Genomic DNA, 15,473 nt, shown 5'->3' on the forward strand with positions numbered 1-15,473 from the left:
ATTGTTTGTGTTGGGGTTTTTTGGGTTTTGTTTTGTTTTGTTTTTTTTCTGTCCCCCAGTCTTTCTTAAAAATGTTTTTCATTTTCTGGTGGAAGGGAGAAGAGTGTTTGGAGATCTGTGTAACTGGGATTGGAAACTGTTTGTTTAAGCTGTCTGACCAAGCTGTGCATCTCCACTGTTCCTCTTGCACAGGCCTGTCAATCAAAATGCACTTTTAGTTGCTTTTGCTGTAGGTGTAGCTGAAATCTCCATGCCTGCGAGAGGCAGGTTTTACGCCGTGTCTATGCAGTTCCAGCACGTACCGTGTGCTGATGGCAGGAAATGATCAAAGTAGAAAGTGTGTGAAAGGCAGGTTTAGGAGAAATGACTAAGCTGCAGTTCAGGTTTGTTTTTTCTAGCACAAATAATAGGAGAAGCTGTAAAATTCAATGGACTTCAAACAGCATCATTCTCTATGTAATGTGCGACCTCTACATGATCCAGAATCATAGAATCATTGAATTGTCTAGGTTGGAAGGGACCTTTAAGATCATCTAGTCAAACCATCAACTTAACTCTGATAAAAGCCATCACTAAACCATGTCACTAAGCACTATGCCTACCTGTTTTTTAAATACCTCCAGGGGTGGTGCCTCAACCACTTCCCTGGGCAGCCCATTTGGGGACCTTCTATAAGCTGGTGGTTTAAGATTCCTTGGAAGGAGAGGAAAGCTTCCAAGTCATCCCAACCTTCTGACATTTGCTCAAGCCATAGAAAGTAAACAGTAGCAAGTTCAACATGGTTGTATGCAACTGCTGTAAAACTCTTCAAATATTCCAATTAAATCAATGCACATTATGGCATGATCAAGTTTTAAAATTAGTATGATGCCTTTTAAAATGCTGATCTTCTATTTCGAAATTGCTGAAAGAGCATAACTTGATTGTAGGACTAGCAGAAAGAGTTTGAAATGTTTTTTGTTGGAAAATATAAGGTTCTGGGGGAATATGTTTCAGTGAAATTTCTTCCAATAAGGCCAACTGAATTAAAAAAGCTAAATAATTGAAGTCTTTAGATGCCAATTTCATTTTCTTTAAACTTCAGGAAGTAAAACTAGGAGCAAAAGTCTTCAATCTTCTCAAAATAGGATGTAAACCATAGTGGTTTCATCAGCAACATTGAAACTTTGTTTCTGCTCTGTTTACAGATGATGAAGAGTTTCTCACAATAAAAAATTAGAGAGCTTGAATAGAAAAGCACTTTGTCACTGAACGATTTCACATTTTTCTTGTGGAAACAGCAGGATATTTGTAATTTACTGAGATCAAGAGAAACATAGGTTTTGATAATTTGGAAATTTAATGTACCTTTTCAGCTAAGTCAGTTTTACTGCTTTGTTGATAGGTGCTCTTTGTGTATTGCCTGATGTTGCTGATTTATTACTTCAGGGAGAGTCACGTACATTCTTTTCTGCATGTGTTGCATTTTTTAATTATGTGCCAATAGAAATACAACCAAAAGATAAGTGGTCAAGGAGCAAGTGTCACACAGAGGAAGGAGACAGCAGAGGCCATGCAAATTTCTTGATTTTCATAAACACATCTACTCCCTACACTCAGGAGTATCTGAGCACCAAAAAACAATGACAAAAAAGCATCAAAAGCCTTCTTAAAATCCTGACTTTTTTTTTTAGGATATGTTACTCTTTTAATTTTGTCACTTTAAAAGGAGGGTTGGCTTCCTCATTATCTCTATGAAGACCCAAGATGCACACAGCCATGTCTCAGCTGGGCAAGCTTGCTTTTAAGTCCCCAGTTGGGCAAGTGCTTCTTGGCCAGCAAGGCCCTTCTTCTGGTTGCCTTCCTGGGTCTTGCAAGGAGCCTCCAAACCCAGTTGTGGCTTCGGGCTCCGGAAAGAGTGAGCAAAGGGGCTGCAGGTGGGAAGATCGGATGCTGAGTATGGATCCTTCACTGCACAGATGAGTAGCACCAAGCCTTCCCATAGGGAGGGAAGTTTTTGCATCAGGGCTATTCAAATGTGAAGCAGGGGATCTAGTATGTGGTATTTCAGAAAAAAAAACAATCAAACCCACCCATGATCTTTGTCTTTTTATAACTGTTGATTTTTAAAACCTGAGGAAGATGAACGCTGCTTTCCTAGATCTCTGTGAAGTCATCCAAACAGAAGCGCTCTGAGCTTTAAATGCAAATTTTTGTTGTTTCCCTGGGCTTCAGCAGGGTCTATCTTGCTTTTATACTTTAGCGCTCAGGCATTTTTGTCCAGAACCACGTGTTCTCTAAAGTCATTTACCTTTGCACTTCGCTCTGGTAGTTTATGTAATTCAGACAGCTAAGGGGAAAAAAAAAAGAAGGCTTGAAGGAACCTAAAAATGAGAAGGTTGCATTGGCAACAAATTTTATGGTGCTGTTACCTGGCTATACTGCAACTCTCTACATCTCTGTTATTTGTTAGTCAAATAATTCCGAGTGGCAGTGTGCCATAATTTCCATCCATTCTTTCTACTGTCCCCCAAACTGGTGAGGTGAATTAAAATAGTATTAGCGACTAGCATTTGTCCTCTGGGACATCCAGCAATCAGACACTGTATATTAGGCCATTGTATTTACATAAAAAAGTATTTAGGTTTGATCTTACAGTGTAAACTGGAAACAAAGTGTTTCAAAGCACCATAAATCAGTAATTTCCTGCGTTATTTTGCTCTAAATATCTAAGGGGGAAATGTTCTGTGTTCCAGCATGTTTTCCTAGAGCCTGAGCTCGCCTTCACTGGTCAGTCTTCAAAAAAGACTTGTGTGTGTGGCCGTGAGGAAAGGCACTAAATATCATGTCTTATGTTATTTCCTGTAAAAATAATACTGGCCTAATTTGGGCAGATGTTAGCTTGAGCTTCTTGCAGATGTTGCTGAGGTCCAAGTGCCCATAGTTTGCCACATAGGCATGCTCACTTAGATCTTACGTAAATGGTTTCCAATTTTTTGGAATCATAGAATTGTCTAAGTTTTTAGAATCATAGAATTGTCTAAGTTTTAAGATCATCTAGTCCAACCATCAGCCTAACTCTGAGGAAAAGAAAAAAATAATGACTAAACCATGTTTCTAAGCACTATGTTTACCCTTTCAGCGTAAACATTTTTCCTAATATCCAAGCTGAACCTCCCCTGGTGCAACTTGAGGCCATTTCCTCTTGTCCTGTCGCCTGTGACTTGGGAGAAGAGACCGACCCCCACCTCTCTACAACCCTTGCCTGCCTTTCCTAGCTCAGCTACATCTTTTGGTGTTAGAAGCAAATTGAAGCAGATATATTACATTGTATTCAGGTCTTTTTAGTCGTTTTGAGGATCCTAGATTAACCCCATGGATTGTGCATATCTTTTAGTGTAAGACACTTCTGACTCCGTCATTTACTGAGGGATACTCATGTGTTTGACAGCATTAGTTACTTTTTTTTTTCCCTATCTCAGATCCATGAAAATCTAATGCTGACGTTAAGCAACTTTACAGTTTGTAGCTGAGGAAGCCAACTAATGCTGTAGATCAGGTGCAGGGGAGTGAAGTGATAACCAGAAAAAAGCCAGGGTGGTAAGGAGATCAGAACTTATTTTAGCAGAAAGCACTTGTAATACCAGCCTCAGCAGTAGCTTCAAAACTTTGAGAGAAAACAGTAGGAAAAACATTTAGTAAGTGTCGAAATACTAGATTTTTAAGATTACAAAAAAGAAAGTATGAAATGGGTGCAACATCAAAAAATATAGATACCAGTGTCTTCCAAGTTTTTGTTTCAGACAAGTTTTGTCTTGAAAAGTTTGGGGTGTTTTGAGTGGTTTTGTACTGTTCTGCATCACGCAGTCGAAAATCAATTACTTGTTTTCAAATTGGTAAGAATGTATTTTTAATGAAGAATTAAGTAATAGCCCAAGACTTTTTTAATCTTCTCTTGTTAATCTGATTTTCTGCTCCTTGCCTCTCTTGTACTGTATTTTGTCTGATGGTTAAACAACTGCTTGTAAGGCAGAAACGTTTCCTTGAAGACTTTGTTAAATTTGTTAAATTCTGTCAGCTGAGCGCTCAGAAGCTCTGCATATGCTTCTGCCTTGAAGAGAAGCACGACACGATGGCTGCCAGGTTTTGTCTGCCTTGAACAAGTACTAGATATAGACCGAGGTGACTGAGCTTGAGATATTCTTTCATGGTAGTCACAGAAATATTGGCTTAAGAGTTTTGATCTTAATTTATGTGTGGGGTTTATGCCCAAAATGTTGTTATACTGATAGTTTTGTCACAACTTCAGTTTTTTCATTCTTCTCTTTGTCATGTGTAATTATCTTTGGATTGTATTTTTTTCTAAAAGTGGTTGATAAATCCATCCCATAAGACAGTTTTCATGCTTCTGCTGCTGTTTTTTGTTATGAAGCGTGGCATATTGTTTTTGGAACTCTTGATTTCTTTGTCCTACTTTTTTCTTTTAGATTATATGAAGCATATTGAAAGATATTTATAGTCCTTTTTGCTTTTAAATACCATAGAGCAATCTGCTCTGAATGTTTTCAGGACATGTACCATCCCCTAGCTAATGTTACTTTTTCTAGAGAATCGGTCTTTCTGTATGTGTTTATCCACATCCTCTGCACGTTATCTGTTGTATTGTTTTGTTCAATTCATAATTTGTTGACTCCTTGGTTACGTGGGTAAAAGATACTGCCCTGCTTTTTCAAAGACCGCCGTCTGCAAAGTTTCCTGGCACACTTACCACTTTTAGCTGTATTAAGAGAATTGTTGGTGGTACGTTGTACCTAAATTTGTCCAGCTAGTGAGAAACTGCAACGAACACGAGACTTGAAACTGAATTACTGGCTTTAACTGATAATCTCAAAGAGGCACTTCGTTGACATGTCTTCGCTTGTCCTTGGAAAAAATAATTCCTGGAACTGCTCTTAATTGTTGTTCTGGTAACTGGGACTGTGCAACTCAAATAGAAATGAAACTACTAGAAAGCTGTGACAATCTGTTTAATTGTTACCATAGTAATTACATACATAAATTCTCTTTACTGAGAATAGGTATTTTGTGACCCAAAAGTTCTTCTGAAGAAAATGCTTGAGTGCTGTTTTGCTCCTGGGTGTAATGTTTTTTCATATATGCAAATAACTATGGAAGTGTTCTTAATGCTGTGTGTTGTCTGTTAATATGTCTTCAAAGCATCTCTTCTCTATGTCCTTTACTGAAAAACTCTTCACACTCTGTAGTGTTTTCACAGTTTAAGGTTTCTGATACAATTCTCTACCTCAAGATTTTTGGCAGGACATTTTGGTGCTGACTGAAATAATTTCCAACAGTCAAATGGTTGACATCAGGTGGGTTTTAGTTCATGTATTTTATGTGATTTCTTGTGCTGAGAGGTAGCACGTCTTAGAACGTCTAAGTTCAGTTTGTATTTTGAGACCTTTGGCTTTCACTTAAAAATCTTGGTAAGCAAGATTTGTGCAACAGCTCGTGATATTGAAATCTGGTTACAGTTGGGAGCTAGGCAATAAACTTGTTAATTGCTTAGATACAGATTGTTCCTATAGCACCACTTGCCAGCGCAGACCACACATCCACCTGGAAGGGGCTCGTAGCAGTTGCTTTGGGGAAAATACACGTGCAGGATGAGCCTACAATAGATAATGTTCAGCAAGAAGTACATATAAGGACTGTCGTATTCTGTAGTGCTTTGTGGACCTGTGGGTGCAGTTGCTTTTTGAAGCAATGTGTGTTTACCACGTTCACAATGTTTTGTAGCCATTACTTTCACAGCTGAACACTCAGGCTGTGTGCAAAACTACTTGGTTTTGGCTTTCAGTCCTTTTGCCTGATAATTTAGTTTGGTGACTGATAATCCACGTGCTAGTATACTGGTATAATAACTCTGTTTTATTGTTTCACTAGTAATTCTTTAAGCTTTGACTTTTGAGCGTGGAGCTTTTATTTTTTATTTTTGCTTTTATCATCGTTGAGTATTAGACCTATTTTATCATCTAGTCATTTAAAATAATGAGATCTTTTTTGAGATTATTTTTCCTAAAATGGAATAATTCTGTGCTTCTGGCAGCCTTCTCTGTCCTGCCCCTGCCACACTTCCCTGTCATTTGTGAATGTTAAACAGCAGCAATCTCAGCAGAGAGCATAAGACTTCACTAATAACCTCTCTCCACTGTAAAAATTAACCATTTATTCATACTTTTAATATCTGTCATTTAGCCAATAGCTACATTACCAGCTGCCCTATGGCAGCACTTTCTTCAAAGAGTCTTACTTAAAGGAGCCTGTCAGAGCCTCTGATCTGAAGATCTGGAGGCCTTCTGCAGTGTCACCCTGTTCAAAGATGTGTTGACCACTTTGGAGGAGAAACCTGGGAATATGTGAGGCATGGCTGCCCTGCTGGAAGATGGTGTCTCATGTCATCATCCAGCTCCTCGTTTCTGTAACACCACCAAGAAAACCACAGGTCCCTGGACCAGATCTCCTACTCTGCTGACACAAGAGGGGTTGGGGAGGGTGGAGCAGGTTGATGGAGAAGTTTGGGACTATGTCTTTCGATGGAACGCTGGCTTCTACTGACTTAGAGGATTTGTGTAGTTAAGGTTTTAATGTGCTGAATATTAACTCCATAGTTACTCAGTGAGCCTTTCTTTTTCTTTATAAAAAGCTCTAAGTTGTGTGTGAGTCTTGAGCAGAAAAACTGCTGAAGAAAGTGGTGTAAGAGCCTACTGCGACCCGTGTGGTAGCAATCATCCCAGGTTCATCCTGAGTAGTTTGAACAAAATAGCTGAATAAAAATGTAGTTCTGCTTGTAAACTATCTTTCAAAACTTGTTTCAAAGCAAATTTTAGAAAGTTAGTTTCACAGGCTTGGCAAATAGGAGCAGTCTTGATGACCATGGTTCATTTTTCTCTTCAATATGCAACTGGCAACAGGTTTACAGAACTACAAAGAAATAGCTGTGTCAGTAGTTTCTCTATTTGCAGCATGTTATCATCAGTCTTTGTAATATTTTTGAACATACCGATAGCATTAGTCACTATGTTAACACAGAAGGTCTATCATCTTTATGGTTAAAATTTAAAAACTTCAGGAAGAAAAAAAAAGGAAGTTACTGGAATCCCTGGGTCGTCTTTAAATTTGTTTTACTTCTTAATTTAGCCCCAGATATCTCATGGTGCCTGTCAACTGTTTGTCTTGCTGTGATATGCCTCTTGAGTGAATTTTTCATCTCTCCTCACACCTTCCTGTAATTTCTGGGGAAGCCACATGTGTGGTGGGCCTCTGTTGGATGGCTGTTTTCACATGCATCCTTCTCCATTGCTGGAAGCATATCTTGATGATGCGCTTGTATCATGCAATGCGGTTGTCCCATGGACTTCTGCTGAGAGACCCTGTAATACATGGAGAACTGGTTAATATAAAACCATCTGGTGAAGAGCAATTTGGGGGGTGGAGGGGTTGACAATTGAGGTATTGATTATTCCAAAATAAGGTCTGAATTCTACCAAGATTTGCTAGGTCTCTCCAGAGGCTTTTGAGGGAGACTAGATTATTGCAAAACTGTAAAGAGAATGGATTTGGGACAAGGTGATCTTTAAGGTCCCTTCCAACCTAGAAGATTCTGTGATTCTGTGATTTAAAGCAATACAAGTTTAAGATGCATACCCAGGCTGTGGGCTATAGGAACCTGCCTTTCTTCTCTGAGTGGAGAGATTTGAACTCCTTTTTCACTAGGCCTTCAAATAGCTTTTGATAGGGAATATGAATTTCTCCCATTAGAGATGCCTGATTTAACATAGGTAAGTACCTCTATTCACTAGAGTCTGCCTAAATCTGTTCCACATTTCTGCAGTGGGTCCTACATACCAGACCAGAAGCAGTTACACTTTTTCTGGTGCAATAACTTTTTTTTCTTAAACTTTATAAGAAGCTGGAACATGAGAAAACTGAACCTGAAAATTTAGAACAGGCTTGAGGCTAGGACACCCACTTTCAGGTCAGCTGCTTGTGTGCTTTGGACAAGGGCTTCAAATAATCAAAATTTTCATGATTTGTATGCATATCTGTGTGTGCTTGTCACTTCTTCTGTAACTTATGACTTTCTAAGCCTTTTGTGTGAGGTGGAAAAGCCTGTCAAAGTATCTCCTTTAAATGACCAGAACTAATTAACAGTGACTGTTTCTTTTCTGTTTGTTTCCCCCCCTCCGTATACTACACATTTAGATAAAAGGAGATCCTCACAAAGCTTCATGACAGTATTACTTGATCTTCAATGCTAGAGATGAATATGGTAGGAGTAGGGCTTGTATTAAACGTAAATTTGCTCTAAGGAGCTAAAAGCAGATCTTTCCATATTCTTATATGAATTTCACCATTAACGCTGCAGTCGTTAATGTTTTTCTTAATAAATTTTGTAAGAGCAAGCACTAATAGGAACGTACATACTACAACTCATGTGTGAAATGAAAGCGTGTCCTTAATCTTCCTGTGTTTTTGTGGTAAATACTATTTAAATTTAGACTGTGAAGTATATTTTGTTTTGGCAGGGCTATGTTATTTTGGAAGTCTGAATACTAATTGTCATGTGAAGCTTCTGAAAATACAATTGCAAGCAGAACTCAACTTTCTGGGCATGGAATTCTGTCATGAGAAACAGCTCGCCCCAATCCAGTCCTTGACTTCCATTCCATTCTAAATAGGCTTTGTTTTGCCTTGCAAAATCACAGCCGCTTTTAGCATATTAAGAAGAATATTTCTTAATGTTATGTATTGTATTGACTGATTCCATAATCTCAGGTTGTATTGACAATTTAAAAAAAAAAAAAGAACAAAGATAAGCCGAAGGGAGCTTGGCATTGAGGTAAACACTGCATTAAAATTCATTGTGGACAAATAATTAAAACGTGAAAATAGATTAGGAAATTATTATAAAGCATAAAAACATAAAGCAATGGAAAACAAAGACAAAAGCAGTTTTTAAAATACTGTGAACTGCTAGTTAGCACTGCTGAGAGTCAAGCTGCTCAGAGACTTCCTCAGTAGTCAGTGGAGTACACCCAAACCCCAGTGTAGCTGGGGGTTCCCTATATCTAAGGATTTGGGTCTTTTGTTTAGTCTTTTCATGGAAACCAAAGTCCAGTTAAACATGTTGTTGGGACAGAGGTGATGTAAAGATCGGGAAGCTGGAAAGCACCTGTGTGTCCTCTAGTTTCACCATAGCCAAATAAAGATTAGACAACAAGAAGTTCTGCATGTTTTGTCCATAAAAGGAGCTTTTAATGGAGGAAGAAATCACCGCAGATGCTCACGATGCAGGTGTTGCTGCAGGGAAGCATCCTCATTTAACGAAGCCGCGCTTAATTCATGGAATTTAGTCTTGCACAGTTATGGTCAGCCCTGGGTAGTGTGAGAGGGGACCGAGTTAAATTTCAGTCGTAGAATCATATGGGGTTGGAAGGGACCTCTGGAGATCATCTAGTCCAACCCCCCTGCCGGAGCGGGTCTACCTACAGCACGTTGCACAGGAACGTGTCCAGGTGGGTTTTGAATGTCTCCAGAGAAGGAGACTCCACCACCTCTCTGGGCAGCCTGTTCCAGTGCTCCACCACTCTCACAGTAAAGAAGTTCATCCTCATATATAGGTGGAACTTCTTATACTCAAGTTTGTGCCTATTTCCTCTTGTCCTGTCACTGGGCGCCACTGAAAAAAAGACCAGCCCCGTCCTCCTGACTCCCTCCCTTTAAGTATTTGTAGGCATTAATTAGATCTCCCCTCAGCCTTCTCTTCTCAGGACTAAAAAGACCCAAGTCCCTCAGCCTCTCCTCATAGGAGAGATGCTTCAGGCCCTTAATCATCTTTGTGGCCCTTTGCTGTACCCTCTCCAGCAGTTCCCAGTTCTTGAACTGGGGAGCCCAGAACTGGACACAGTTCTCCAGATGGGGCCTCACCAGGGCAGAGTAGAGGGGCAGGATGACCTCCCTCGATCTGCTGGCCACACTCTTCTTGATGCACCCCAGGATGCCATTGGCCTTCTTGGCACATTGCTGGCTCATGGTCAGCCTGTTGTCCACAAGAACTCCCAGGTCTTTTTCGTCAGAGCTGCTCTCCAGCAGGTCAGCTGGTCTTCTGGAAGTCTTATTCTTCATTCTGATGCCAGTGGCCCTTTGACCCTGAGAAACGCTAGGCATTAATTGCTTGCTTCCTTTTTGAACTAATAAAATGGTGCCTCTCTAGCCATCATAGGGAAGTCTCAGATGAAAAACAGCATTTCACTTAATTAGTAAAATTTATTCCATGGCTGCATCTAGTAATGTTATTCACTTACTGAGATTTTAAATTAAAGTAAAAAGTGCAAAACTCCTTTCATGTGAAAGGAATGCATTGGAAGTGACCTGTTGACCTGAAGTGCTGCTTAAAAGCTTTAAAAAGCAATATAAAATTTGTAAAAGATAGTGTGAATCATGTCACTTCAGAAACAGGTTACTGATAAACATTCCTGTTCGATAAAGCTGGACCTGGGAGGTTAAAGTTCTTTTGTGACTATTACTTAGAGGACTGGTAATTGTCTGGTTAATGACATTCTATTTCACTCATTTGAGCAAGAGGTAGATTGTTGAAGTAGTGAGACTAAAACCAAACAGAGTTTGGTTTTCGAGCTGATAAGCTTGAAAGCTCCCTCCAAGCTGCAGATTGCGGTTCAGATTCACTAAACAGCAGTCTCTTCCGTCTTTAAATAGAAATAAAGGAGGCAAGTTTGTAATTAAACCCACCGATTTTGCAGTGTAGGGAGTAGATGAATCTGAGAAAATTCATCTCTGTGTATTTCTACGTTATGGCATGCTTGGGGTGTGGTGGTTTTGGTTGGGTTTTTTTTTTTTTGTGAGGCACCAGTCTCATCAGTGCAGCACCTACTTCTCTTCTCCAACTACATGGCTGTGTTTTTGGAAAGCTACCAGTGACAGTGGTAGGTGTCCCTGGGGAGAGAGCACAGGGGGCTTCCCCTAAAGTCCTCTCAGCTCTAAGGTGGAAAATGTGACCGATAGAACACTCACCTTAAATTTCACCTTTTCCTGCTGATGCAACTTCAGGGCTATCAGAGCTGCAGCAGTTGGGGTAGGCAACACCCCTGTGGTTTGCCCAAGGAGATGTGTTGACTAAGTGTTTTCACACATCCCACCATCGCTGATGTTGGCTGGTCTGCACTCCTGGGGGCCAGCTGGGTGACAGCACCCTGTTTATCTTGTGTTTTTAACCACAGTCTCAGCTGAAGCTTGTGCTTCTCTGCGGAGTTGGCTTAAATCTGGTTTTGCTTTTTCTGTTAACTTTCTGCTGGTTTAGTGTGTCGAATTGGCTTACGTGGAGGTTGGCTGGTTGTCAAGGCTGGCAAGGAGAAGAGGAGTGGAAATGATGCAAAAAAAAAAAATTATGCAGGTCCCTCCTGCAGGTAGAAAGCTATTGTGTCCCCTCGCCTCATCTAATGAAATCACACTCAGCGTAGTGAAAATTGGAGCAGGGTTGAGAGAGGACCTGAACTTCTGGTCTCAGGTGCTAACTTCAAAAATAGTAACTTCTCCTTGTCTTTCTTGACCTCTCATTCCCCTTTATCAACCCCTTTTCCTCTACTGATGTTTCATTAAAAAAATATACTTTCCCAGTCATTAACAGCTAAAATGTGAAATGAACGAAGTGGGATTCACTCTTAGTCAAGGAATCAAAAGGTGTTTCAGCAGTGAATTAGTGATTGCTGTGGGAAAGACACTCGGGTTTTTCCAGTGTGAAAACACTGGTGGGAATAATAAAAGGGGAATAGGCTGAGTGGTCAGAATAATAAGAAATGGAGAAGGTCACATCTCTGCGTTTCCAGCAAAGACCTGAAAGAAGCAAATGAGAAGTGCATGCGCTCTTAGGTCCAGGGAAAGATGATGCAAATGAGCCCAAGAGCTGATCTGTTTGAGAAATGATGGAGAAATAACGATGTGGTTATGAGTCAGTAACCAATGTTTTTCTGTTATGGATGGAACAGCTCCAATATTGCCCAAATCATAATTTAAAAATTACACAATGTGAAAAATTGTAAATCTCAAGTCACGCTCGTCTTGTTACTCAAAGATTTTAGATGGTGGACTTCAAAAGAAAAGTGTTCTTTTTTTGGAAATAAGGCTAAATGAGGAATGTCTTAATGCTAGTTCTATTTCTAGTAAATCTAGCAGGGTTTGCCTTTTCTTATTGCCTTACCCAGGTGCTGCAGCTTGCTTTACATGTGTGTTTTGCTCCTGTTTGTTACTGTAGCTACAGAAGTGTCATCTGTGCCATCATATTTTAGTACTAGTAGCTTGCATTTGTAGGATCAAATAGACCTCGGACGATGCATTATGAGCAAAGTATTGAGCTGATGGATTTTACTGCTGCCTTTTGGGAGATCATTTGGAGGAAAATGCTGAATGTTTGGTTTTGCCCACTCCACTCCTAGTCTTACAGACACTGCTTTCCCCCTCCCCTCCGGAGAAGGCAGATATTTGCTCATCACATGTTCTTCTCTTGCTTCTGGAGTTCTGACACTGCACTGTTGGAAGGCAATGTTGTGCTCAAGGATGAGCCTTCTGTTTAAAGGAAATAAAAAAAAAAACAGAAGGCAGAAACCCTGTGTTTTCAAAATTAATTATAAATACGGTGCCAAAATGTTTTCCCATGCAGTTTTGCTGCCTCAGCATAATTCTACCCTGTACGTGACACACGCGCAGCAAAAGCCTGAGATTTTGTTTCTGCAAGGATGCTGTTTTATCGTTGTCAGCAGTAGGACTGATATTGCTTCAGCCAGAACCACCTCCCTTCCACTTCTGTCCTCTCTGCATCGCCTTCTACCTCCAGCTCTTAGTAGGTTCAGACTTATTGCAGCTTCTCTGCCTGAAGTACTGATAACTGACCTAAAATCAAAATGTTTTTTTGGATTTGGGCATGAGGGCAGAGACTTAATGCCTCCAGAGCGACTATAACTCTTGTCAGAGGTAGCTCTGGAACATAATGCTGCAGAGATTGAAATAGTCCCAGTGCAGTTAGATGAGTTGTGACTGTGTTATGTGTATTATCACATGTAAAATATTGGGCTGACTTTCTAGCAGAAATAGATCAATAGTAGGTAGAGCAGTAACTTTCAGTCACTGATTGGGGGGGTGGGTGGGTTTGTTGGTTTTTTTTTCGAAATGTGACCTTTTATGTATTTTCTTATATTGTTTGCTTTTCTTTTCCAGAATAGCTATTTAATAGGAAGTAATAAGAGACTTTAGAATACTACTATGTCTCAATTCTGCGGTTGGCCTATATCTAATAGGCTGCTTTTGAAACACAAAAAGTGGTGTATTGTATAGTTACCATTTGTCAGTAAAGTAGTTAAAATTTATCTGGCAAAACATGAGTGTTCTGAAGTATTTCAAAGCATTAATCTTCTGTTTAGGATGATTTTTTGGGGTTGGTGTTTTTTTTTTTAGAGAAGGAGGACCAAAATCCATCCAGCGTGGTTGTCTGTTCTCAATAATAATGTGCTGTTACTGTCATTTTTCTAGGGGTCACCTCTGTTTGATCTTATCAAGCAGTCAAAAGAACGAGAAGGCCAAGCTGATCAGCCTGAGCCCAGTTCCAGTCTCAATCTGCCTCTCCAACATAATCACACTGCAGCAGACCTGTAAGTGACACACGTGTTTGAAGTCTAGTAAAATGTGAAGTTAATATTGCACTTAAAATTTGAATCCACTAGTATTCTGTTTTTCTGCTTGGTACTTAGGTTATGTTGAACTTTTGTATTTGCTGATGCTTATTATATGTGTAAATTTAGCTAAATCAAATTTTAATTTTTTTTTTTCCAAACCCTGTCAAACTTGTAATTGCAAACAGTTACCTTATTTGCCTAGGGATAAGTAAGTCCTTTTATCAGGTTTTTAATCAATAACTTGAATTTTTAGATCCTGGTATAGGAATACCAGGTTACAGTAGCAATTAATTTCTTCTAATGGGGGAAGAGTTCCTGCAATATTATTCCTAAAATATTGTTCCTTTATTCTGTGATGTTAAGTGCTTGATATATGTTGAATCTCCAGCTATCTTTCTCCTGTGAGATCTCCTAAGAAGAAAGCATCTGGACCCTCTCCAAGTGCTACTTCCACTCCAGATGGTCAGCCAACTACAAACCCCCAAACACAGAAACCACAGAAATCTACCTCCCTCTCTCTCTTCTACAAAAAAGGTTTGTTGCTTCTCTATATGCTGAAACTGCAAAGTCATCTCTTGTTCTCAACATTTCTTAAAAGATTATAATAGAATCTATAGTAAACACCGTGCAAACCCTCAGCTGCCTCTGGAGAAACAGTAAAGAGTGCCAGCAGGTTAATGCACATACTCTACACGCTGCAAGTTTGACCTGAAAACTTATCTACTGATTGTAAGAATGGTCATATGGGCTCAGATGGAGGGTTCTTCTATCACAGCATCCTTTTTCCAGCAACGAGCGTAAATAGATGTCATGGGAAGCTTAAGAACTGGGCAAGCATATATGATGCTTCCCCTGAGTGCTTTCCCAAGCTTTGACTTTCTCCAGCTCGGGGGTTTTTCCCTGAGTCATTTGTGATGTGTCTGCTTAGTAACTCTCAGTAGAGTCATGTTCCCAATGCTTGTTCAGACTCTTACTGCATTGAAATAGATGTATGTGAGCTGCATTGTTTGGTGTGGACTTTGGCATCTCCACTGCCTGTTGGATGTAGAATCTTCCATTTATTTTGACCCTGGCTTCTACTGCCTTCCTCAGATGGCTCGTAGTCTTTGTAGTGGGAGATGGTGAACGCTCAATTGCTGTCCATCCTCCATCATGTTCCTCTTATCTTGTATACCCCTATTATTGCAATTTTATTATTATTACAAGTTTATTTTTCTTCTCTTTCTGAAGTCTATCTACTGGCCTATCTTCGACTACGTACCCTGTTCTGTCGGCTTCTCTCTGATCATCCTGACCTGGAACCATTGATCTGGACCCTCTTCCAACACACGCTGCAAAATGAGTATGAACTTATGAGAGACAGGCACTTGGACCAGGTAACATTAACAAAATGTTTTATAAAGACTCTCCAGAACAAAGTGGTTTTTATACATATTTTCTTTTTTAGCCATTAGAAATTATTTCTTTATAGATCACTCGAAGGAGAAATTAAATGAGAGTGAAGTCTATCATCTCAGGTTTTAAAAGACTGGCATGTACTTACTACCTTCAAATACCAGAGTCTATCAGTTTTTAAGAACTGGCATGTACTTACTACCTTCAAATACCATTAACAGCTATTTTCAAAATAATGAAGACACACTAGATTTTCTAATAATTTGCATGAGAAAATACTGATTTTTCTTCGGGAAGACAACATGTGTGGCTGATGGATGTTTTGTTATTCTGCCCTAAAATTGCAGTACGTGA

The 15,473-nt window shown here is 39.7% G+C and overlaps 1 protein-coding gene across 1 annotated transcript in view; it reads left to right on the forward strand.

The window, feature by feature from the left end:
- RB1 (retinoblastoma 1) overlaps positions 1 to 15,473 on the forward strand; it is a 94,567-nt gene that overhangs the window by 61,712 nt on the left and 17,382 nt on the right. The window contains exons 18-20 of the mRNA XM_014966026.1: positions 13,582 to 13,700; positions 14,113 to 14,258; positions 14,955 to 15,100. Of these exons, the coding sequence (XP_014821512.1) occupies positions 13,582 to 13,700; positions 14,113 to 14,258; positions 14,955 to 15,100 (411 nt within the window). The remainder of the gene's footprint in view (positions 1 to 13,581; positions 13,701 to 14,112; positions 14,259 to 14,954; positions 15,101 to 15,473) is intronic.

The sequence above is a fragment of the Calidris pugnax genome, unplaced genomic scaffold (genome assembly GCF_001431845.1).
Source record: "Calidris pugnax isolate Ruff unplaced genomic scaffold, ASM143184v1 scaffold20, whole genome shotgun sequence".
NCBI classification, from domain to species: domain Eukaryota; kingdom Metazoa; phylum Chordata; class Aves; order Charadriiformes; family Scolopacidae; genus Calidris; species Calidris pugnax.